The sequence below is a fragment of the Stenella coeruleoalba genome (assembly GCF_951394435.1).
Source record: "Stenella coeruleoalba genome assembly, chromosome: 19".
NCBI lineage: Eukaryota > Metazoa > Chordata > Mammalia > Artiodactyla > Delphinidae > Stenella > Stenella coeruleoalba.
Genome location: NC_137165.1, coordinates 45,249,414 through 45,273,276, shown reverse-complemented (window position 1 = coordinate 45,273,276; position 23,863 = coordinate 45,249,414). Strand labels below are relative to the sequence as shown.

The window sequence follows — 23,863 nt, the reverse complement described above, 5'->3', positions numbered from 1 at the left end:
AACTCTACTTGCCAGCTAAAGATATGTTGATAATGGGTGATGGCAGGATGCTCAAGTGGTTGCTGGACAGTGAGTTTAAGTAGGTCAATCAGGAACAGAAAAGGAAGTAAAAATGCTCTAAAAGAGTCCATCAAAGCACAACTTCAAACAATGGGGTCTGAATGGGCACAAAACCACAACAGATGTGTTAGCCCAGTGAACAATGGTCAGAAAAGAGATGCTCTTTATTAGAAAAAAGAAAAAGAGGGCAGGGGGGTGGGGGTGAATTTTAGGCAAATTCTAAGCTTAAGAGCCAGAGTGCTAAGCATCACAGAGTCTTTAAATGCTGAGCCTAGACACACATTTTTACACAAAAAATATCATCTTTATATATCCTGTGTTGTGAGTTCCTACATTTAAATTTACAAGAATCAAATGCACAGGTACAAGACACAGCAGCATGTTGTGTGAAACAGCGCTATGTGTGTAAAATAACAAAAAGCTTAGCATGAGCAGTCATGTGACTGTTATGCACATACAACTTTAGTCCACTTTAATAGAAGTCATCCAGATAGTAAAAGCAATAGTCCTATTGCCTTCTGAATTCATTTGACTAAATCTGGAGTGCTGTGTTCAGTTAAAACATCACATTTTAAGAGTAATATCGCTTACCCACCCCTGTCTTTCCATTCCCACTGCCAGTCTCTCATCTCAAAGATGGTCAATCCTCCCATGGCACAAGCCTTTTGCAGTGTCACTTTGCCATTCCTCCCATCTCCTCCTGTTGAGACACAGGCTGGCCCTGTGTCTTAATCTGACCAATAAGAAGTGATGGGGTTTGACTTACAGACCTAGGCCTTAAGGGGTCTCACTGCGTCCGTTTTTGCCTTCTTGGTTGCCAGCCGCCAAGTCAAGAAGCTAGGATTAGACTACTGACTGATGAGAGGTCATGTGGAGGAGAAATGAGGGGCTCAGCCAACAGCCAGCACCAAGGCCCCAAACATGTGAGTGAAGCCATCTTGGATCTTCCAGCCCTAATCAAGCCAACGATGGTAATATTCTGTATCTATGCTATCCAGTATGGGAGTCGCTAGCCACATAAGTGTATTGAGTCCTCAGAATGTGGCTAGGGCATCTGAAGAGCTTCATTTTTAATTTCACTTGAATTTAACTAAACTGTAGCTAGTGGCTACCACACTGGACAGTGTAGAACACTATTTCCACTCTAATTCATCCAGCATAATCCTGCTAACAGAACAGGGCATATGGCAGCATAAAATCACCTTAGCACCTACCCTTTATGGGGCTATAAGTACACAAGCAGTGACTAGAGATGGCTGGTGGTAAAGGTTATAGCTCTGTCAACTGGTGTTTAAAACAAAACAAAACACTCCCCTGCAACATCACCCAAAGGAAGGGAGTGACCCATTCTAATCTGATTTTATCTGCATAAAATGTGAGAACCAGAAAGGGAAATTTCCACACAAATGGAATATACCATTGAGTCCCACATCTACCCTAGAGATGTCCTCATTAGGACAGCAACCTTTAAAAACTGTTTTCTTCAACCATATGGTTACCAAAGGGGAAAGGGAGGAAGAGAGGGAGAAATTAGGTGTGTGGGATTAGTAGATACAAACTACTATACACAAAATAAGCAACAAGGATTTACTGTATATCACAGGGACCTATATTCAGTATCTTGTAATAACCTATAGTGGAAAAATAATCTGAAAAAAGAAAATATATCTGAATCACTTTGCTGTACACCTGAAACCAACATGATATTGTAAATCAACTATACTTCAATTAAAAAAATATTGCAGAGACTGTTTTTCTCATCTACCAAAAACCAAAATTTTAATAGTTCCCTGTTCACACATTTCGGGGGTAGGGGGAGCAAGAAGGAAATCTGAGAGCCTCTTATGTGTGTTAGACACAGTCACATACATTAATGTACGTAGTTCTCTTAACGGTGTTTTTTCAGACTAAGGAAATAGAAGTTCAGAGAGATTGTGACTTGCCTAAGGACCTAAAGCTAAGTTAGTGCCAGAGATAAAATTCAAATCCAACCTCCGGATTTCCCAACACACCACAACGCCTCTCTTAACAAGAATAAAAATTTCTGCTCTCCTGAGATTTTCCGTGATCTGGCCACCTAAATACTCATTTCCAGTTAATGTCTTAACTCTTACCAGATTGATCTCATTCTGCATTCTTTCACTTTCTCCTTTCATTTCTTCTAAATCTACCCACCCTTCAAAATCCAGTTGAAGTCTGAAACTTTCTTCATCTCAATGCTAATTATTTTCCCTTTCCTCTGAATTTTTATGTCACTTATAATGGGCACCACATAATGTAGCATTCTTTGTTACATTACTTTTCGTTAAACAGACCGTAATCTCTTTCAGCACAGAGGTCATACTAAATCTTTGAAGAATGGCAATCTTTCCAATTTCCTATTTCCCTTTGAGCCATGAATAGGTAGTTCTGGAATGGATGAACGACCTAAACTCAACAGACAGATACTTCTTGATTAATTAAAGTCAGCCCCAAACTCTCGAGTTTAACTCTTTGCTTGATCTACCACGCACCAATTAATCCAGCAAGGTTGAATGGCGAACCGAGACCTCGGCCCGGCCACGTAAGGCTCCCAGCGGACTCCCGCACGCCACGCCCAGCCTATTGGTTGTCGATGAGGCGTGCCCCAGCCTTGGGTGGCCGATGGGGCGTGGCGTGCGTGAAGGAAGGCGTGGCCGAGAAGAGGAACCTACGCTCTGGATCACACTCGGTAGTCTCCGGTAGTCCTCGACAACTTCCGGCAACGGTCTCCTCCTCCGCTGATTCACCTCGGGTATTTCCGGTCTCCTTCGGGCCTTTTCGTCTGGCTCCCGCGCGGGTCTCTCCACTTCGGGTTTTTCCGTGTCCCGCTCGGAGGTGCTCGGCAAACGCTCGGCTTCCCCCATCCCCCGGTAACGGTTGCTGGTGAGTTTAAATGAGCCGGGGCTGGCCGGGCCGGAGCCGCTACGGGGGGGGCCTGAGGCACTGCAGAAAGTGGGCCTGAGCCTCCAGGATGACGGTGCTGCAGGAACCTGTCCAGGTAATGGTAACCGTCTTATCTGAGGCTTGGCTCTCAGCCTCGGTCGAGAAGCAGCGTATGGCCACTCCGCGGCCTGGTGCGGCCTAGGCCCAGCTGCTTCTCCCGCCTACCCTCACGCCGGCTCCTGCCTGTCTTCTCGTTAGTTCCGAGGCCTTGCCCGCAACCTCAGCCGTGTTACCTCTGGCCCTACGTTACTTCTTCCCCTTGGTGTGAGCGGAGTTCGGCAATAATACCTCATTTCTCCCTGGGCCAGCGTCCGGTGAGCCCCTCCTGTCAGCCCAGCGGCTGGGCCCCGGCCGGCGTGAGGGATGAGGGGCCGACAACTCGCCCCAGGTGCTCTCTTGCCTAAGGATGTTTGGGAGGCACGTTTGATCGGCGCTTGTACGATCTTCATAACGGTGGGGCAAGTTTGCAGGACGAGTGTTGGTTTTGTTTTTGTTTTCTGTGAGAGGGTGGAGGGAGGGTAGGATCGGTGTTTTTAATACGAATTTCTATTTTGGTAACAGACTTTATAGTCCACGTTGCTTTATCTCGCTCAGTAAATTTCCCTCTGGACAATGATCTGCGAAGAGAGCCCCGAGGCCCAGTGCCGAGGCGCAAGCACCTGTACAAGGGGAGAGGGTGGAAACGGCAAGTTGGATTTTTTCCATGACCTGTGAGGGGGATGAGGAGTGTTTTATTGTGCCTGTTTACAAGGCGTTCAGAAAATGAAAGACAAATGATGGTTTTTCCATCCATACCACACCAAGGTATGCTTTGACGCACAGTGCTCTGTTGGCATGGAAGAAACACTATTGGATTTTTAAGTGTGTGAAGCAGTGCCAAGTCATTTCCCCCCCGCCATCTGAAGAAACTGAATCTTTTGTCCCTTGGTGATGGACCAGGTCTGTGAGACTTTCACCCTCTCCTGTGATCTTTGACTTAATTAGAAGAGTTGACCTCTATCAACTGCTGTCATTGAGTCATGGGCTTTCTTTATTTTGAAGTTATAAAGCAAACCGATTTTAGAAATTGCTTCATATTGCCCTTAAAGACCTGTGATGTCAAATAGTAAATATTTTAATACATCACTCCTTCCATATTTCCTTAATTTTTCTTCACAGGATGAAATATCAACTTCTCCTAGTTGGCTCCTTCTCCAGCTCTTTACATATAGCAGCTATTCGTTTTTTAATTAATGTAATGTGGGATTCTGTCTTAGGAAGTTTACCTGTTTGTACATTATACTGGTGCTTTCAAAGCTATTTCTTTCCATCCGAATTTCTCTTACTAGTGAAGAGTCTCTTTTTAAGATTTTTTTTTTTTTGAGGCCTAACATGAAATTAGAAGTTGCTATCTATACTCTTAAATGGATAAGCAGATCACTCAAGTTGTTTAATTTCTGTTTCATATTTTTGTTATTTTGTCTTAATAATTAATGATACATTTGCCCTATAGGTACAGCTTCTAAAATGATAAACTAGTTTTATTGCTAGCCTATAACCACTTTTTAATAACAATTTCAACTTGCATAAAAACATGGAGAAGAAAAGAAACATGTAGCCAACTCCTTGACAGTACCCATCAGGTTTTCTCTTTTTCCTTAAAGTACTCTTAGCAGTAATGCATTTAGGTATTTTTAAGGCTTAAGAGTCAAATTTGTCTCCCCCCGCCCCCCCACGCACACTACCTTTGTTTATTAGATTTGGGGACAGAGGTAAGAAGTTTTAGGATATAGCTAGGTGAGAATTTTGGTTATAATTTTTAGGATAAGAAGTCATTCAAGAAGGGATCTGGAGCAGTAGGAGGAACAAGCAACTTTGGCTACAATGATAAAGATAAACTGATCAGGGATAGTGCTGAAAACAGGAAAGAAGAGTAAGGAAGAAAATAAAAATAGAACAACTAAATAAGATACTTTTTTTTTTAAACTATGATAAGCGATTGCATGTATTTGTAGAGGAATGAGAGTAAGTTGAAAAAGCGTTTCCTTTCTAGGGATGCCTCAGGGTTTGAGGTATTACTAGGCATAGGAAAAAGTTGAGAGAAAAGATGAGCAACTGTTTTTTGCTTTTTCTTTTTTTAAAGTTTTAACATGGAATACCCAGGTTGATATGTCACATAAGCCTAAATATAAGTGCTCCAAATTATCTCTTATAGGAAATTGTTACTTTGAGTCTTTGCAAAAAATCTCTCCTATTATGAGGCAGAAATTCTGTCAATTATTTTATTTTTAAAATAACTATTTAGGGAAGACACACTAGCCTAAGTGACTTGAATCCATGCTAATTTGCATGTTTATAAAATTCACCTGATGAAATTGATTTTTAAAAAGACATTTTATGTAGATTTATCAATTATTCCTGGGGGTAGGACATCACAGAAGTGTTGGATGAAGTTGTAAAAATCACCTTAGTAAGCAGTATAGTAAGTGGGTGCTTTACACATATAATATTGTTTTAGAGATTATTAGATAGTGAAGGAATACTTTTGGCTTGGGATAAGATGAACAGGGACAGCATCTAACGTGGATTCATAAGGTACCATTTTCAAGTAATAGAATTGAAGGTAGTGTATTCAGGAAAATTGTGTTAGATGATTCCCACCACCCCCCGTAATGGCTTTTCAATAAAGCTGTGTTATCCAACGAGAGTAGAAAAAAATGAAATTCCTAAATATATTTTATGCTTTTAAAAAATATATGTATGTAACTAAATTGATAAATCAATAGGCATTTGACTATTTGATCTTCATTGAAAAAATTTATATATTCAAGTTAGCTGAAACATTTTGTTTATAAAATTTTCTTTTGGAAAACAGATTACATTATATTTAGGTCCAATATAGTGTTTTGAAGACAGTGCTACATAGTACCTGAACTGGGAGAATAAGCTTTGGGATGGGGAGGTAGAGGGGGAAGTCGTTACAAATATGCAGTAATTCCTTTATGGACTAGTATCCCGATATAGCCTTTGTGCTTATATATAGAGAAAGCATGAGACAAATAATCACAAATTAATAATTATAAACTGTGATAAGAAGGGCACTATAAATAGGGTGTTAGGAGAGAGACCTAATAGGAGGGTCCTGACCTAAGTCAGATCTGCAATTGGACCATCAATGTTCAGAAGCAGCCTCAATGAAAAAAATCAAATTGGGAAGACTGTTATGCACCTGCTATGTGCCAAGCACAGATAAAAGACATTCTAACACATACTCTAAAAAGGATGTTAGGAAAGTTCCTTTTGAGCAAATAACATTGAACCTGAGTTCAAAGTTTGAGAAGGAAACAGTAGTTTGAAGAGCATTACAAGCAGAGAAAACAGCATGTGCAAAGTGCCTAAGACACAGCAGAACTTGGCATTGGAAGAACTGAAAGAGGGCCAGTGTGGCTGGAGTTGCATAGTAATGGAAGGCCATTATAAGGAGTTCAGTTTTCATTCTAACTGTAATGGGGAATCACTGAAGGATTTTCAGCCATGGGTTGACACTATCTGATATAGATCTTAAGATCTCTCTGGCTACTATACGTGAAAGGTCAGGGAGGAAGGAGGCAAAAGTAAACACAGTCTTAGGATGAAGGTAACCTAGACTAAAGTGGTAGCAGTGAAGTAGGAAAGAAGTAGATAAATTCAAGAGTTGTTTTAGAGGAAGAACCAATGAGACATGGAAATTGATTGTTTGTGGGGGGATCAAGAACAGCTACCTGGATTTAATTTTGGGGGGCACCATTTAATAAATGGAGAATTCTTTGAGAGGAGACAAATTTGAAGGAGGACAATTAAGAATTCTGTTGTGAACAAATTGAGTTGGAGATATTTGTGAAACCAACCAGTAGAAATGTGGATATGTAACCTCTAATCTATTGAGGGGTCTAGTCTTGTTGGGAAGATAAGTATACTTAACAGGAACAACTGGATAATGTTACAAGTCAGTATGTGATTGCACAGATAACAATAAATACAGGAAAGAGAGATCCTTGTAGACTGGAAAAATGGGAACGGTTTCTTGAAGGAGTAGAACTTAAAGCTTTAGAAGGTGGAAAGGGTTTGAACTGGTAGGGAAGAGAGAATATTCTTGGCATGGAATGGCATGAGCAAGAGCCCAACGTTGAGAATGGTGTTTAGGAACAGGAAAATAATAAAACTATAGCATTGGCTAGGATGGAAATAGAGGAGGAAAAGATAAGGTTTTGCTAGCCAAGTAGAATCAGGTTACAGGGGACTTAACATCCAGGCTGAGGAGTTTAGATTTAATTTGTTGGTAATAAATAGCCTTTATAGGTTTTTCAACAGAAAAATTATGTAATGAAAGCACTACTTTGGAAAAATTAATCTGATGCTATTGGGAAGGAGGGACAAGACAAGATTTAAGGAGACATACAGGCTAGTAGAGAAATCCAGTTACATGGTAATGTATATCAGGGTTTCTCAATCTTGGCACTATTGATGTTTTGAGCAAGCTAATTTTTTGTTGTAGGGGTACTGTCCTGTGTATTGTAGAGTGTTTTGCAGCATCCCTGGCCTCTACCCACTAGATGTCCCCTCTGTTTGTGACAACCAAAGATGCCCCCCAGACATCACTACATGTCCTTTTGGGGGGCAAAATTGCCCAGACTGAGAACCACTGATGTAGACCTGAACTAAATTAGAGTTCTAGAAATTAGATTGTAATGTATAATAGGAAAATTCCACAGTGATTTTTTTTCTTCATACCTTCTTATATTGTTCATTTCTTTTATGATCTAAAAAAAGATCTTTTATAATCTAAAAGAAAACTATTTTCTTTTTTGACAAAAACAAGAATAACACAAAACAATCTATGTGGTCACATTTAAGTCTGAATTAGTTGTACAACTTACAGAGGTTTGTTTATATTTAAAATAATATTTTATATTTAAGAGCAAGGAAGTAAGGAACTTTGCCATTTCATTTCTGTGGTGTTGATTTAATTATCTTTAAAATCACTGTAGCCTAGGACTGACCCATTAATTTAATCAGTAGGATTTCTCTTTTAAACTTTTTTTTGGGGTCGGTGGGTGTTGCTCTGTTTGGCTTCATAACCTTTCGCAGCATTTCGTCCATGTGGCTTTACTTTGTAGAACTCCTGAAGTGATTCACTGAGTGATATTCTTTTATGGGCAGGTTTACACCAGCAGTTGAGCAGTAGATGAATAACAAGGGGGCTAATCTTAACCCTGTCTGTCATGAGCTACCAATTTGTAATGCTTTAGAAAATAGTTTATTCCCCACTCCATTCCCCCAAAAGAGATACATACCGTCACTCAGATGCTGGAGCAGAGTGGTGATGAAAGCTGTTATGTGGCAAGTTTTACTTCTGGGATGTATGGGAGTTTTTGTTGCCTGCCTTCACTGTCCCTTTCTGACCCTCTTAAGAATTGGTGATAAAGGAATGATGTTGTTCTGAGCAAAACTTGATTTTAAATCAGAAATGGATAGAACTCTTGAATATGATACTTTTTTTCTCTTTCATTTATTTAATTTTAAAAAGACAGAAAGTCAAAGTTCTAGGAGTTTTGGGCCACAATATTAATGTGCCAAATTTTCGTGGTGATCAATATCACTAATGTAGCTGGTGAATCAATCATTGGGTCTTTTTTTTTTTTTTTAGTTATTTTACTTTATTTTTTCAGCATCTTTATTGGAGTATAATTGCTTTACAATGGTGTGTTAGTTTCTGCTGTATAACAAAGTGAATCAGCTATACATATACATATATCCCCATATCTCCTCCCTCTTGCGTCTCCCTCCCACCCTCCCTCCCTATCCCACCCCTCTAGGTAGTCACAAAGCACCGAGCTGATCTCCCTGTGCTATGCGGCTGCTTCCCACTAGCTGTCTATTTTACATTTGGTAGTGTATATGTATCCATGCCACTCTCTCACTTCGCCCCAGCTTACCCTTCCCCTTCCCTGTGTGCTCAAGTCCATTCTCTACGTCTGCGTCTTTATTCCTGTCCTGGCCCTAGGTTCTTCAGAATCTATTTTTGTGTGTGTGTGTGGCTTATATGTTACAAAATAAACAACTGTGGCAGATATAATGAGAGATGTTACATAACACAAACTATAAATTATATTTATTGAATTTGTTTATATTAAGAGCTGGAAAAGCAAAAGGTTTTAAGTGCCTAATGTGTGCCAGTCAGTATACCAGGAGCACCATATCATTTCATTTAACCCACACAAGTCCAAAAATAGAGTTCCATTTTTCACATGAGGAAATTGAGGCTGAGAAACGTTAAATAATTCCCCAAAGTCACACTGCTGAAAGTGCTGGCACACACATTTGAACACAGGTCTCCAGCATCAAATCCTGGGTATATTCTTTCTCTTCACCATGTTCTTTTAGTAGGTTCTTAGGAAATCCCCATATTTTATAAAGGAGTAATTAGGTGGTAATTATTTGCATTACAAAAATAATTCTATGTACCATGGAGTTTCTTTCGAGATTTCCAGAGATCCTTAACTATTGGACATATCATAATACAGAAAAACTTAAGGCTAAGACTAACATAAAATGCTAACAGTGGGAGGACTGCCAGAGTTCAAAGGCCATTTGTTTATTCATTCACCATACATTAGTTAAAGCACCTACTTAAAAAGTACATAATAGGGCTTCCCTGGTGGCGCAGTGGTTGAGAGTCTAACTGCCGATGCAGGGGACACGGGTTCGTGCCCCGGTCCGGGAAGATCCCACATGCCGCGGAGCGGCTGGGCCTGTGAGCCATGGCTGCTGAGCCTGCGCGTCCGGATCCTGTGCTCCGCAACGGGAGAGGCCGCAACAGTGAGAGGCCCGCGTACCGCAAAAAAAAAAAAAAGTACATAATAAATGCTGGGAGTATATAGTGAGCAAAAACAGATGTAGTCCCTACCTTTCTAAAGTTTATATTATAGTGAGGAAGACATTATTCACATACTCTTCTAAATATGTGTAAAATTAAAACAGTGAGAAGTATTGCAAAGGAAAGGTACTTGGTGTCATCAGAGTGTATAAGGATGCCTAACCTCATCTGGGTGTCCTAAAAAAGCCTTCCCTGGGAAAGAAGTCCAAAGAATGACTAGAATTTGCATATTTTGAAGGAAAGGAAGGGGGTGTGCCAGGCAAAATGAACTGTATGTTTAAAGGACCTGTGGCAGAAGGATAACATGGCAGATTTGAGGAGCTAAAAGAAGGTCGTTGTGGTAGCATGGAAAGCATGAGAAAATATGATGCAAGATGAACAGAAGAGGTAGGTACAGACTATACCACACTGCCTAGTTTGGTGGCTTTTGCTTTTATCATTAAGAACAGTGAGAAGCCATTGAAGGATTTTAAGCAAAGGGGTGATATGATCAGATCTGACTTGTGAAAAGCTCATAGGGAGAGAATGGATCATAGGGTAGAAAAGAATTCAGAGGGGCTAAGTAAGACACTCCTAAAGTAATCTAGGGAAAAAATGGTCTGCCTTTAAAAGTAAATGTTTGGGGGACTTCCCTGGCAGTCCCCTAAGTGCAGTGGTTAAGACTCTGCGCTTCCAATGCAGGAGGCGCAGGTTTGATCTCTGGTCGGGGAACTAAGATCCCACATGCCACACCAAAAAAAAAAAAGTAAATGTTTATTAAGTTTCTTCCTTTCATTATTACTGCAGTTGCCTAATTTAAATGAGTATCGGGGCTTCCCTGGTGGCGCAGTGGTTAAGAATCCCCCTGCCAATGCAGGAGACACGGGTTCGAGCCCTGGTCCGGGAAGATCCCACATGCCTCGGAGCAGCTAAGCCCGTGTGCCACAACTACTGAAGCCCACGCACCTAGAGCCCTTGCTCTGCAGAAAGAGAAGCCACTGCAATGAGCAGCCTGAACACCACAATGAAGAGTAGACTCCACTCGCTGCAACTAGAGAGAGCCCATGCGGAGCAACGAAGACCCATCGCAGCCAATAAATAAATTAATTTTAAAAATTTTTTAATAAAATGAAATAAATGAGTATCATTTTGAAAGATACCTATAGGCATAGTTTCAGAACCCTAGGTCATATATGGTCTGGTAGAACACCAGAAGGCCAGATCAGTTCTTTGGGGGGTTTAGAATTTAGCCAGTCACTGTGCTAGGCTTATCTCAGAGGTAAGTATTGTTATCCTTATTTTACAGATGATTAAAGCTAAAGGTCAAGAGAATTGATTTGGTCATCTAGATTAGTGTCTGAGGGATCTTTATCTGCCTTGGATTGAGGTGTGGAGATCATATTAAGTATTCAAGAAATAATTGAGTCACATTAGGTTTGAATACCCTTTAGCTGTTGTTTTCTGAATGACTTTTTTTTTGAGTTATTCTATCCAAATGTTGAAATTCTCTGAGGAAAACACAGTTTATTGCATTATCTTTTATCTGTCTCTTTGTTGTGTTGTAGTATAGAGGAAATACAGATTAGATAGCAGTGATTCTGTAGTATGTTTAAAACCTGCTATTATATTCACTCCTTGCTAACACCACATATTTTTGTTCAAAGGTTCAGCTTTCTGGCTGTTTGATAAGAAAACAAAAGCACAGTGAGCACAATGACAATGACCAGATAGGTGCCTGTAGAATAATACCCGACTTATTTCTCATTGTCAGTAAATACCTGAAAATTCAAAATGTTAAGGCTTTGTGTAACCTACCGGAAGAACTTGATTTTCTCAAATTGGTTAAGTTTTTTATGTTGTTTTTTTTTTTTTACTGCTATCAGGATCATATAGCAAACAAAGTAGATGCTCAATAAATATTTACCAAATGGATGAATGATGTATTTCAGAGGTGGCAGGCATATTGAATAAGATGATAAGGAAAATGATCCAAGTAGTATGGAGACATGATCTCAGCTGCCATTTACCAGAAAAATCTGGTTATCTTCCAGGTATTTATAGATCACACCACTGAGAGATTTTATTGCCCCCAAATCTGATGTATTCCAACCCCTCGGTCAGACTGACCCATATCTCCTTACCAGATTCTTGGTTCCTTTATAATGTTTTGCTTATTGTATCAAGGAAGAAACAGCTGGATGTTATTTTGTATTTTTTTATATTGCCAACTTTAATGTTTTAATAATGTTTATAGGAATATCTTATATTTTACTTCCAGATTGGGTTACTAAAAGTTTACAGGTCAGTAAGTGGAAAATAGATTCAGAGTTTTAAAACATTCATTCAACAAACTTTATTGAGCATTCACTATGTTTTTGTTTTGTTTTGTTTTGTTTTTGTACGCGGGCCTCTCACTGTTGTGGCCTCTCCCGTTGCGGAGCACAGGCTCCGGACGCGCAGGCTCAGCGGCCATGGCTCACAGGCCCAGCCGCTCTGCGGCATGTAGGATCCTCCTGGACCAGGGCACGAACCCGTATCCCCTGCATCGGCAGGCAGACTCTCAACCACTGCGCCACCAGGGAAGCCCAAGCATTCTCTATGTTTGAAGACAGTTATCTAGGATAACTAGGGAAATAACTTAGTTAAGTAGGATAACCAGGGAATTATAGAGAAAAATAGAATCTGGCTTTTGCCCACAAGAAGTTGCAACCTGGTTAACCAAATAATATAACCAAATCTAATAAAAAGCCTGATATTTTTTTAAAAAGTATAAACAAAATTGTCTAGGACCTCATAGAATGGAGTAATTAATATTGCATGGGATAGATCAGTGAAGGCTTCATGAAAGGAAGAGACCATGTAAGCTGAATTTTGAAGAAAGGATGACAAATTTCAGGAGATAGAAGTTAAAGACAAAGGACAGCCCAAACAGAGGTGAAGACTCTGAAATATGAAAATACAGCTGATGTTTAGGGACTGATAGAGCTTTGTTCTGTAGATGTTTATTGTGTAAACTTTGTGGGGCTATCCAAGAGGAATCATTAGCAAGTTTTGATCTGGGAAGAAGACATGATAGTGATAATGATGAGGGCAGCAGCTAAAATTTATTGAGTAATTATTAGGTATGTGCTAGGAACCATTGTGTACTTTATTGGAGTCTTATGTTTTAAATTAAGAGACTGAGTCTTAAGAGACATTGTTACTTGCCCAAGACACAGAACTAGTAAGTCATGGAACATGAATTTGAACCCAAGCCTCTCACTATTGTCTCCTGTTTAGCAGTGATGATGTTTTTGTTTGAGGAATTCTGGGACAGGATGGATTACATTGTAGCCTGTAGGTAGAAAAACCACTTAGGAAAATAAAAGTTTACAGGAAAGAAGATTCTGTTACAGACTGGGACTAGGAAAGAGGGGATAGACCCTAGGTACTTTTCTTTATGTGCAGTTCTATAAATGATGGTTAGATTCACTAACCAGCCCATTAAAATCTTTTAAATCCATAACTTACCCAGATTGATTTACCAGTACAATTGTTATTTCATGTATACTTACCCAACGTTTCTGACCTTGTATAGTGAAAGACTTTTTGAGTTTCAAACAAGGAGTACCTCTCCTAGTCCTGGCAGCGGCAGTGCTCCTCAAGGCACTAGTACTGCTGTAGTCTCTAATATGCAAAAGAGAAAGCATGTTTCTAGGTCAGTTACTTGTCTCTTCCCCTTTCAAGTATCTGAATTGAATTCCATAAATATTTATTGAACACCTTTTATGTATTGGGCTCTAATACTGTCTCCCATCAGCTAGACCAGTGATTCTTAATGAACCAAGATATTTGTGAACCCCACACACCTGTATACACATTTTCTGTATATATGTCCATGTGCTTTTTTCTGGGGAGGAGGTCCATAGCTTTATAAGTTTTTCAAAAGAGTATACTATAAAAGGAGACAGAACTACTTACCTAGAAAGTAGAAGAATCGTTCTGAACCCTGAATGCTTACCAGTAAAAAGGTTTAAAAATAAGGATATCTAAACTCAATCCCAACTTCCAGAGATTGTGATTCAGTGGATTTGAGGTAGAGCACCACAAGAAAGGGTTGATAGCCACTGATCTAGACAGGAGTAACACTAAAATGCACTCTATGAGAACAGAAACTATTTGTTATTTATTGTGTGCCTAGAGTCTAGAAAGTGCTGGCACATAGTAGGCACTCAGTAAATATTTATTGAATAAAGGAATATTAGAGCTCTCCAGTGAAGAAAGCTTTATGAAGTAGATATTATTTAAACTGGGTCTATAGGGATGAGGAATTTATAAGAGGAGGTAGGTGAAGGAGCCCACATTCCCCAGTGAAGGAAAAGGAAGTACAGAGACACAGAGGTCTAAAATTTCATGGGGAGTTGAGTGAGTAAATTCAGATATGTTAGGAGCCATACAGTGAAGAGCCTTATCTAATATGTTATGGAGTTTGCACTGTGGGCAGTGAGGTTTTATTACTTAATTTAGACATGTTAATTTGAGTATTATATGCAAGGCTCTGTGCTAAGAGTTACCTTGAAACTCTCTATGTTTGTATATTTATGTTCTTTTTCCTCCACTTACAGGCTGCTATATGGCAAGCACTAAACCACTATGCTTACAGAGATGCAGTTTTCCTCGCAGAGCGACTATATGCAGAAGGTTTGTAATCTGTTCATTTCTATAGAACTGTAAAAGAATAAAATATATGGAATTCCATCACTTTTTATGACTGTAACAAGATTCTGGGTATTCCTTTTTTTTTTTTTTTTTGGCCACGCCACGCGGCATGTGGGATCTTAGTTCCCCGACCAGGAATAGAACCCGTGGCCCCTGTATTGGAAGCACGGAGTCTTAACCACTGGACCGCCAGGGAAGTCCCCTGGGTATCACTTTTGTTTTATCTTTATGATTGACACTAGTTCATAAAAATATTTCCGAGTGTCTGTGTAGCTCCTTATATGCTACTTTTAATAACTGTGTAGAGTTGCTTTGGGTTTTATGCTATGGTTTACTTAATCATGTTCCCCGTCTTTAGGTATTTTTTCCCAGGTTTTTTATTACAGTCTATATTCTGTGGCTTAGAGCATGGGTTTTGAGCCTACAGCCTTAGTACAAACCCTAACCCTGTCACTTAAACATGCAGTAGTATACTGTGGGCAAGTTACTTAATGTCTGATTATTTCAGATTTCTCATCTACAAAGTAAAGATAATAGTAACTGTCTCATAGAATTGAAGAATGAAGTAGTATATTTAAAGCATTTGGCACAGCCTTCTGGCATGGTAATAAATGCTCAGTAAACATTAGCTGGTAATGTGTGTTTTGTTTCTGTCATTAATTATTATAATCCTCTTTCTAAGATGCTAAGATAGATAATTATGTACAACTTTTCTTTTAAGTCATTTCCTTGGGTTATATACTCTAAAATGGAATTTATGAGTCAAAAGGTGTGATCAGTTCTACAACAAATTACTTTTTGCCTAGTTGATAACCCAGCAGAGAGAGGTGTGATAATCAAGGTGTCACCAATAGTGTAAGACTTCCTTCATAGTCCTATCAATATCAGATTTACCATTATTATGTATTTTTGCTTACTGGAAAATTGTGAGGTATTTTGTCTTGCATGTTTATAACTGTGAAGGATTCTGGGTATTTTCTCAAGTGTTTATTTTAAATGTATTCCTATTTCTGTGAGCTGTATCTTTGTTTATTGCATATTTGCTCCAGATTCTTTGCCTTTTAATCTTAATTCTATTGATTTTTATTAATCTGGTATTTTAAATTGTTATGTAGTTGAACTCATCAGCTGTGTCATTTAAACTTTCTCCTATTGCTCCAATAGCTGGAAAATTGTCATCTTTCTGCAACTCAATAAACATACAGTTCTTGGTAGTTTAAAAAAAGTTTTTAAAAATTTCTGCTACAACTAAGATCTGACATAACCAAATAAATAAATAAATAAAATATTTAAAAAATTTTTATCATAGTATTATTACTTAGTTTGGTCCATGTTATTTATTAAATAATTTCCCCCCTGCCCCACATGGTATCTTACTTGGTTTTATATTAAATTTTTATTTTATTTTTAAAATTTTTATTTATTTATTTTTTATTGAGGTATAGTTGTTTTACAATGTTGTGTTAGTTTCTGCTGTAAAATGAAGTGGAGTTCCCTGTGCTATACAACAGGTTCTCATGTATTAGATTTTTAAAAAATGTTTTGCTCTGTCCCCAGAACCTCTCCTTTCTTTCATTAGTTAATTTTCTGTTTTTAATTCAGTATCATACTGTTTTATTATTAACACTTTATATTGTCTTTTAATATCTAATAACGCCTATCTTCCATCATTTTTTTCCCAATTCTTTCTTTGCTAAGAAGTCTTTACCCTTTTTTTAATTCTTTATTTTTTCATGTGTATTTTACTACTGCTTTGAAATTTCACAAATATTTTGATCAGTGCGGACCTATATAAGTCTATGAATCAATTTAGCAAGTACTGACATGTTACTATCTTAAAGCCTTCTTAACCAGGAACAGTGCTGCCTTCTTTTTACTCCAGTGTTTAACTCAGTTTTCCCACTTTTTGAGTAACCTCCCATTGGATTACTTACCAAAATTTTTAATTTTTTTTATGGTTGTAGGTGAGTTTTTTTGTGTGTCTGCATGAACTAGTAGTGGAACCTTTCTGCTCAGTTATATGATTTTACTCAAATAAAGTGCTTAGTAACCCAACTGCAGGCATAGAAGGTAGATATTAGGGGTTTGCTAGGCATGTGTCAAAAAGGGACAAGGGATAAGAACATTAAGAATACAGGCAAGATGTGGACCAGGAAATGTAAACTACATAGGAAAGTTAACACAGGAAGGGATTGGTAAATAAGAGGTTTTAGAGAGGTACTGGAAGTCCAGATGAAGTTGAATTGGGAGATATATGAGAATAACTTAGGAGAGGAAGACTGTGAATGAGGTGCAGAATTCTTTCGTTAATGAAGCAGAATGTCTTGAATTTAGTAACTGAGAGTTATAAGGAGAAGGTATGAATCTCAGGAGGAAGGAATTTCACAGAAGGACAAAGGGTAATGCTTGGAAAAAGTTGTGAGAAGCAAGGAGGAAACCAACCTTACTGTGGGATAGGAGGGAATTAGCATCCCTTTGGGAGTGCCGACAGGTCCTCAGGGGAGAACAGGAGTTCAGTGAGGAAAGTGAGGGAAGATCTGTTGAGCAGAAGTCTGAGGTCCAAATGAAAAGATTTAGAACAGTGAGAGGCTTAGAAAGAAGGTAATATAATAGATTGCCCTATTCTGCTCGATTATGTAAAAGCAAGGTTGATTGTGGATAATCTATTTATATATATTTTCATTGATACCTAGGCAAGCCCCCATTTTTGCTGACTTATACTTCTTTCTTTTTTTAAATTTGTTTATTAAAGGGTAGGCAGTTTCTAGTTTATTATAGTTAGGTTCCAAAAGATTGCAAATTAGTGGTTTCAAATTTAGATGAACAGGTTTTCCCATAGAATTGAGGCAGGATTCCAAATTAATCCACATAAAGCTGTTTAATCCTCTTACTACCTGTGTCTGATACAGTGCTTAACACTTGGAAAGTTGCTCATTGTTAGTTTCTCTCAATATAGAACCTAACTACTCTGTTTGACTATATTTCTATGAGGGAAGATTTTAGAATTTAAGTGCAATGGGAGTAGATACTATCCCAGCTCAATAATAATAACAGTAATTCTACCATTGATTGATTTCTTACTGTGTAGTAGGACTCTGAGTACTTAATATTAATTCCTTATTTAGTCTTCAACAATCCTATAAAATAGACATTGCTATTACCATTTTAGAAATGAAGGAACTAAGACCATTGTTCACCAGGTTTCTACCTGTCTTAATGATTAATGGGCCAGATGTAGAAATTGCATTGAGTATAGTGATCTCCATAAATTGGGCTTAGTTGAAGAGAACTGAATCAGAGTAAAGGGTTCAGCATCTGGTTCTCTTCTCTGTCTTAACCATTATATTGAGAGCCCAAACTCACAGAAATATGTGACTGCAAATGGCAACATTTAAAAAAAATTACTTACACAGTTATGTTAAGGTCATCATTGAGGGAAGTTTTCCAAATACTTCTAAAGATATGGCATATTGTATCATTTTTAGGCCATTGCCTGTGGAAAATTTGATAAATGTTATCTTGTTGCTAAAAATTCAAGTCACTTTGTCATATGGGGGGACAGAAAGGATATCTGGCCCATTGGCCTACTCTTTTACTGTCATCATTAAATTCTTACTGGTGAAAAATATGATGCTTTTTTTGTTTTAATATTCTCTTTATTTATTTATATATTCAATTCATTCATTCACTCATTCGTTCATTTGCCATGCCGTGCAGCTTGCGGGATCTCAGTTCCCTGGCCAGGGATTGAACCCAGACCACGGCCATGAAAGCCTGGAATCCTGACCACTAGGCCACCAGGGAACTCCCAATGCTATTTTTTTTTAATCATCATAGTTTTCATTTTCGTTAGGTGTTAGTGAATTAAGACTCTCATCTTCCCAACGAACTTTTTAAATCCAAGACTCAACTATTTCAATGCATTAACTTAGATGTTTCGCACAAATATCACATACATCAAACTCAATTCATGCAAAACTGGATTCATAATGTTCCCACTGTAATCTGACACCAATATGTCTTAGAAAAGCTTCCTAACTGATCTTCCCATATTTACTCTTTCCTGCCGCTTCCCTTTCCCCCTCCCAAATCAACCCATTCTCTTTACTTTCCTTCTCAAAACGCTTTAGAGATCTATAATAGCTATAATAATTTATCCCTAAATCTTTACATAGCTTGCAAAGCCCTGCACAATCTGGCTGTCTGCTTTCTCCTTATGTATTGTCATTTCCCCCTCAAACACTAAGGAGCCTTTTAAAAGTTCCTCCAGCCCTCTTATCTGTGGTGTATTTACTCCAAGCATATTTTCAAAGTATTAAAAAATATTAACCCCCATCATATACAACAAGTATAAAACCAGTTAGTACTGAAGTTTAGGAGGTGAACAAATATAGAGAAAATAAAAATTAAGAATAGTATTAAAATACTGAAGTTGTATATGTAGGTGAAGTGTTCAACAACAGAAATGACTCTGAAGGGTGGAACAAATCATATATGTAAAGTACAGCGCCCAGGCATTTGGAAACAGCAAAAAAAGTGATAAAACGGAATTACTTGAGTTTGTGGCTCAGTGTCGTGTATATATACCCCACATGAATGTCAGATGACTACTCAGGTATTGCAAATTTAGAAAGTCAATAATAATAATTTAATAATGGCACCTAGAGCTCTTACTATGTGTCAGGTGCTATCCAAAGTATGTATATATTAACTCATTTAATTCTAACAGCACTAAGTACTTAGAAGTAGGTATCACTATATCCTTATTTTACAGATGAAAAAACAGAGGGTCAGGGAAGTTAACTTGCCCTAATAAGTCACATAGCTAATAAGTGGTAGTGCGAAAATCCGAACTCAAGCGGTTTGGCTGTAGGGTCATTACTCTAATCCATGTGCTATACTGGATTATTTATATACTGGAGAACTTAAAAGATAATTAAGATGAAATGTGTAGGGACTTCCCTGGTGGTCCAGTGGTTAAGACTTTGCCTTCTAATGCAAGGGGTGTGGGTTCGATCCCTGGTGGGGGAGTTAAGATCCCACATTTTGGCCTTGCAGCCAAAAAAACAAAACATTTAAAAAAAACCCAAAAAAACCCACGGAAGTGATATTGTAACAAAATTCAATAAAGACTTTAAAAAATGGTCCACAGCAAAAAAAATCTTAAAAAAGATGAAATGTGTATCACAAATCATAGATGATTCCATAGGTTTTATGCCCTTTGAATACTTATAACATCAGAGTTTTTGAGAGGGTGGCAAGCAGAGTACTCTAACCTCTAAGGAGTTCTCTGTGGTATTTGTAGAGTTTATCAAGGCTAGGTAGAGAACACTCACCTCAACAGACTTTTTTAAGTCTTACCAAAACTGGTGCATTTTGGAAAAGGCTGCTCATTTAGATTATAAGCCAACATGAAGAAGAGGTGTCTGTCTGATTTAAAAGCACTAAGGGACTAATTCATCTTCCCATTTGATGGAAATGTATGTGAAGGATGCAGGCTTTAAGCTCCTCTTAATTATTTTGGGCTCATATTAAATGACCTAACCTATATTTGAAGCCTAACCTGTTTGTAAGAAGAGGACTTTCAGTATTGTTCTGTAACTTTCTGTTTGTTTTTTCACCTAACAATGCATCCTGGAAATCTTTGTCAGTTTTTTTTTTTGACAGCTGTAGAGTGTTTAATCACATGGATGTACCTTAATTTAACTCGTACATGATTGATTTATCAGTATTACTTTAAGAGTAACTTTGTGGAATCAGTGTTTACTTTATTCCTGTTTATAAAACACAGCCATCTCAGGACCACCCATGGGTTCTGCATCTGCAGATTCAACCAACTCCAAGTGCAGAACCTGCAGCTACAGAGGGCCAGTTGTATATTATGCACCATATAATTCCCAATCACATATTTTAATTAAGGCTGTTAATAAAGGATGGCAAATAAATGTCATGCAGACATCTATAACTATTTCCAGATCCTGGTATTTTGATCTTTGCACACTTACTGGCAAAGCCATGATCAACCTTAAAATTTTTCTGAGTTTAGTACTTGAGGCAGCCACTGTCAGTCAGTTGGCGTTACTGTTCCAGATGAAATCTATTTGTCAGTACTCTACCTTTTTTAGATTTATTATAGCCACTTACTGCTGGTTCACTAGCTATGTTTGGGGCTGTCAAGTTATTTCTGGGAAGCCTCAAAAACCACCCATGTCTCTCCATGTGTTTTACAACCCTTCAAGTTGTTCTGGATTTACTTCACTATCTTATAGTTTCATTAAGCTTAAGATTTGTTTAAACCTCCAATCTATAATCTCACTTAAACATATAGTTTTTAAGTCATCACACTTCAAAAAAGTAGTTGCAGTATGACACTAAAATCACGCACACAATATTTGGTATCTTTATACCAAATAGTGTGTGTGTGAAAGCACTGAGGGACTAATTCATCTTCCCATTTGATGGAAATGTCCCTGAAGGATGCAAGCTTAAGCTCCTCTTAATTATTTTGGGCTTTTATTAAATGACCTAACCTATATTTGAAGCCTAAACTGTTTGTAAGAAGAGGAGTTTCAGTATTAGGAAATTTTACTACAGTGAAAAATGGACCTAAACATAAGTGTTTGTAAACAAACATTTGATAAAGCATTTTTTTAGCTGAAAGTTGAACTAGTTTTTGGGAGCCATTGTTTATTGGTATAACTAGTTTTTAAAAGCTTACTTTTTTAGATGACAAGAAACTAGGCCTTTGCAAAATCTATAAGAAATCACACTTTCTAACTTATGTGAATTAGCACTTGTATTTCAATGAAATTAACAGTTTGTTCCCACTGCAGTAGAGCTCCTCATTCATTTTTTTGCTTCTGAATCACAGATACTACTATAGATCCTATTAACACATATATGCTAAAATTTCTTATCATTTACTACATGTCATTTATTGTACACTGTTTTTTATACTAGGGTTTCATGAAAAATAAAATGGACCAGAGAAGAAGGGTTCTGTTGGGTTTTGCTTGCACATACATGACATACAACAACAACAGCAAAAAAAAGAAGAAAGAAAGAAAGAAAAGAAAAGAAAAGAAAAAGGAAAATCTTTATAACAGGAAAATTTCAAATTACTTTTTTATCCCACATCTTTGAGTTAACTTTTCAGGAAGATGTGGCAAGTTTATCTGTACTTTAAAACAGTGATTCTCAAACTTCAGCATGCATCAAAATCACCTGAAGGGTTTATTACAGCACAGATTACTGGTCCCCACTCCCAGAATTACTGATTTTAGGGGTCTGAGCTGATATGGGGCCCAAGAACTTCCATTTCTAACAAGCTCCAAAGTCATGCTGATGCTGGTATAGGGACCACACTTCAGGAACCACTGGCTTAGATGATCCCTCAGCGCCTTGATATTATTACATAACCCATTTTTAGAAGCACAGAACAGATTTTCCCCTCTTTCTTTCTATCCCCTTTATTGTTACCTTTCTAGACTCTCATCTGGGGACTTCCCTGGCCGTCCAGTGGTTAAGACTCCGCGCTTCTACTGCAGGGAGCATGGGTTCGATCCCTGGTCCATTGGGGAACTAAGACCCCACACGTCACGTGGCGTGGCCAAAAAGAAAAAAAACCTCTTATCTGGATTGGTTGTGAGGTTGTGAGGATAGAAGTGAGGTGATGGTCAGTTTGGAAGAGAGTAAGGGGAAAAGTGCCACATTTCATTAACTAAGGCATTTCCTAATGTAAAGAAAAGGCAAGCGGTTGATAAATAATTCTGCTCTTGCCATTAAAGAGCAGTTTAATTATTGTTACTGGACAGGTGTCAAGTCTGTCAATTGAGTGTTTAAATAGTGTGGATATTCACAATTTAGAAATTTTTTTCCTTTTTCTTAAATTATCTTGAATATACTCTAGTGTATATTTGGTGTTAGAAGTAAGTGGGTTGGTTTTTTGTGTTTGTTTGTGTTCCAATCTGGTCTTTTTTTAATATACAGATTGATAATTACGTTTATAACCCTGAGTTTCCCTCTCATGAAATTTGACTTCTGTCCTCTCAAAGAGTCTATTAGAAAAATACTACATAAAAACAAGATGCTTTTCTGGTAGTCTATTTAAGGGTAGTTGTGTGCATGTGTTTGCTTTTCTTAAAGATTTACAGAGAATACTACGATTGTCTTCATTGTATTATTTCCTTGGTTCCTTGGGGAACTAACTTTTCTATCAGAATATTATTTCCTTGGTTCCTTGGGGAACTAACTTTTCTGTCAGAAAAGTATTTCTCCTTAATTCAAATTTGAATTAATAAATTGTTTTTTGTATTAAATAACATGGCTGATTTTTTGTTGTTGTTGCTAAACTTGTTTACCTATTGGTAGGTGAAAATGATTACCATTCAACATCCTGAATAATAGGCAATTTTTCTTGTGTGTGTGTTCTTAGTACACTCAGAAGAAGCCTTGTTTTTACTGGCAACCTGTTATTACCGCTCAGGAAAGGCATATAAAGCATATAGACTCTTGAAAGGACACAGTTGTACTACACCGCAATGTAAATACCTGCTTGCAAAATGTTGTGTTGATCTCAGCAAGTAAGTTTCTAAATCTTTTCTATCTAATTTTGTTCTACTTACACTGTAGAATTCTGGATAAAATTCTTTTGATGGATTAAACTCTGACTGACTCCCTTTCTCCCCTCTTTTGATAGTAGAGGTTTGTCTATTTCAGTAACTTTTGAAATGTTTACACTGCTGCTTATGGCATTATTATTTTGTTATGGAGAGATTTCATTGTTATGGTATAAATAATAGAATTTAACTCTGGAGAAACCTAAGTTATAACTAATTCCAATCATTTTCTAAAATGATCCTAAGTGTTATTTCTTCTCCTTTGCTTTCATTGCTAGACCAGTTGGAATAAGCCTGAAAACCTAACTTACCAGTTCATCTGAGATTAATGCTCCCTTATGTCTAGATAGTTGTGTAATTATTTGCCTTTCAAGATCATTCTGTTTGGGAACCATTACTCCTTTGAAGCAAGGAGGCAGATTCAGGAGAACATTTCTTTTGCACAGTACAGTTCAACCAAGTCAGCTGTCCATATTCTGAATCTGGAGGCAGCTACAGATTTAGCTAGTTGTATTCTGTCAAACTGTTTTCTGTGCTGTGAGAAATGGAATAATGGTAAAGGTGACTAAACAGATAATTGTAAAAGCCTTTGTATTTAGTCTGTAGATTTACAGTGAGAGAATACAAATAAGCCTCATAAAGTCTCCAT

At 37.8% G+C, this 23,863-nt stretch overlaps 2 protein-coding genes across 10 annotated transcripts in view; one reads left to right on the top strand and one right to left on the bottom strand.

The window, feature by feature from the left end:
* The window catches only part of MYL4 (myosin light chain 4), a 29,915-nt gene extending 27,259 nt beyond the window's left edge, over nt 1-2,656 (bottom strand). Inside the window, exon 1 of the mRNA XM_079905286.1 lies at nt 2,574-2,656. The gene's annotated coding sequence lies outside the window, so the exon portion shown is untranslated. The remainder of the gene's footprint in view (nt 1-2,573) is intronic.
* A 276-nt stretch (nt 2,657-2,932) lies between these two features.
* Nucleotides 2,933-23,863, top strand: part of CDC27 (cell division cycle 27) — a 58,803-nt gene continuing 37,872 nt past the window's right edge. For 2 of the 9 annotated variants that reach the window (XM_079904557.1, XM_079904556.1), the window contains exons 1-3: nt 11,081-11,949; nt 14,503-14,578; nt 23,031-23,178. In XM_079904557.1, coding sequence (XP_079760683.1) covers nt 11,905-11,949; nt 14,503-14,578; nt 23,031-23,178 — 269 coding nt within the window. In that variant the 5' untranslated portion in view covers nt 11,081-11,904. Of the gene's footprint in view, nt 3,080-11,080; nt 11,950-14,502; nt 14,579-23,030; nt 23,179-23,863 lie in introns of those variants that run through there. The other 7 variants (XM_079904561.1, XM_079904558.1, XM_079904562.1 and 4 more) reach the window with 4 other exon arrangements.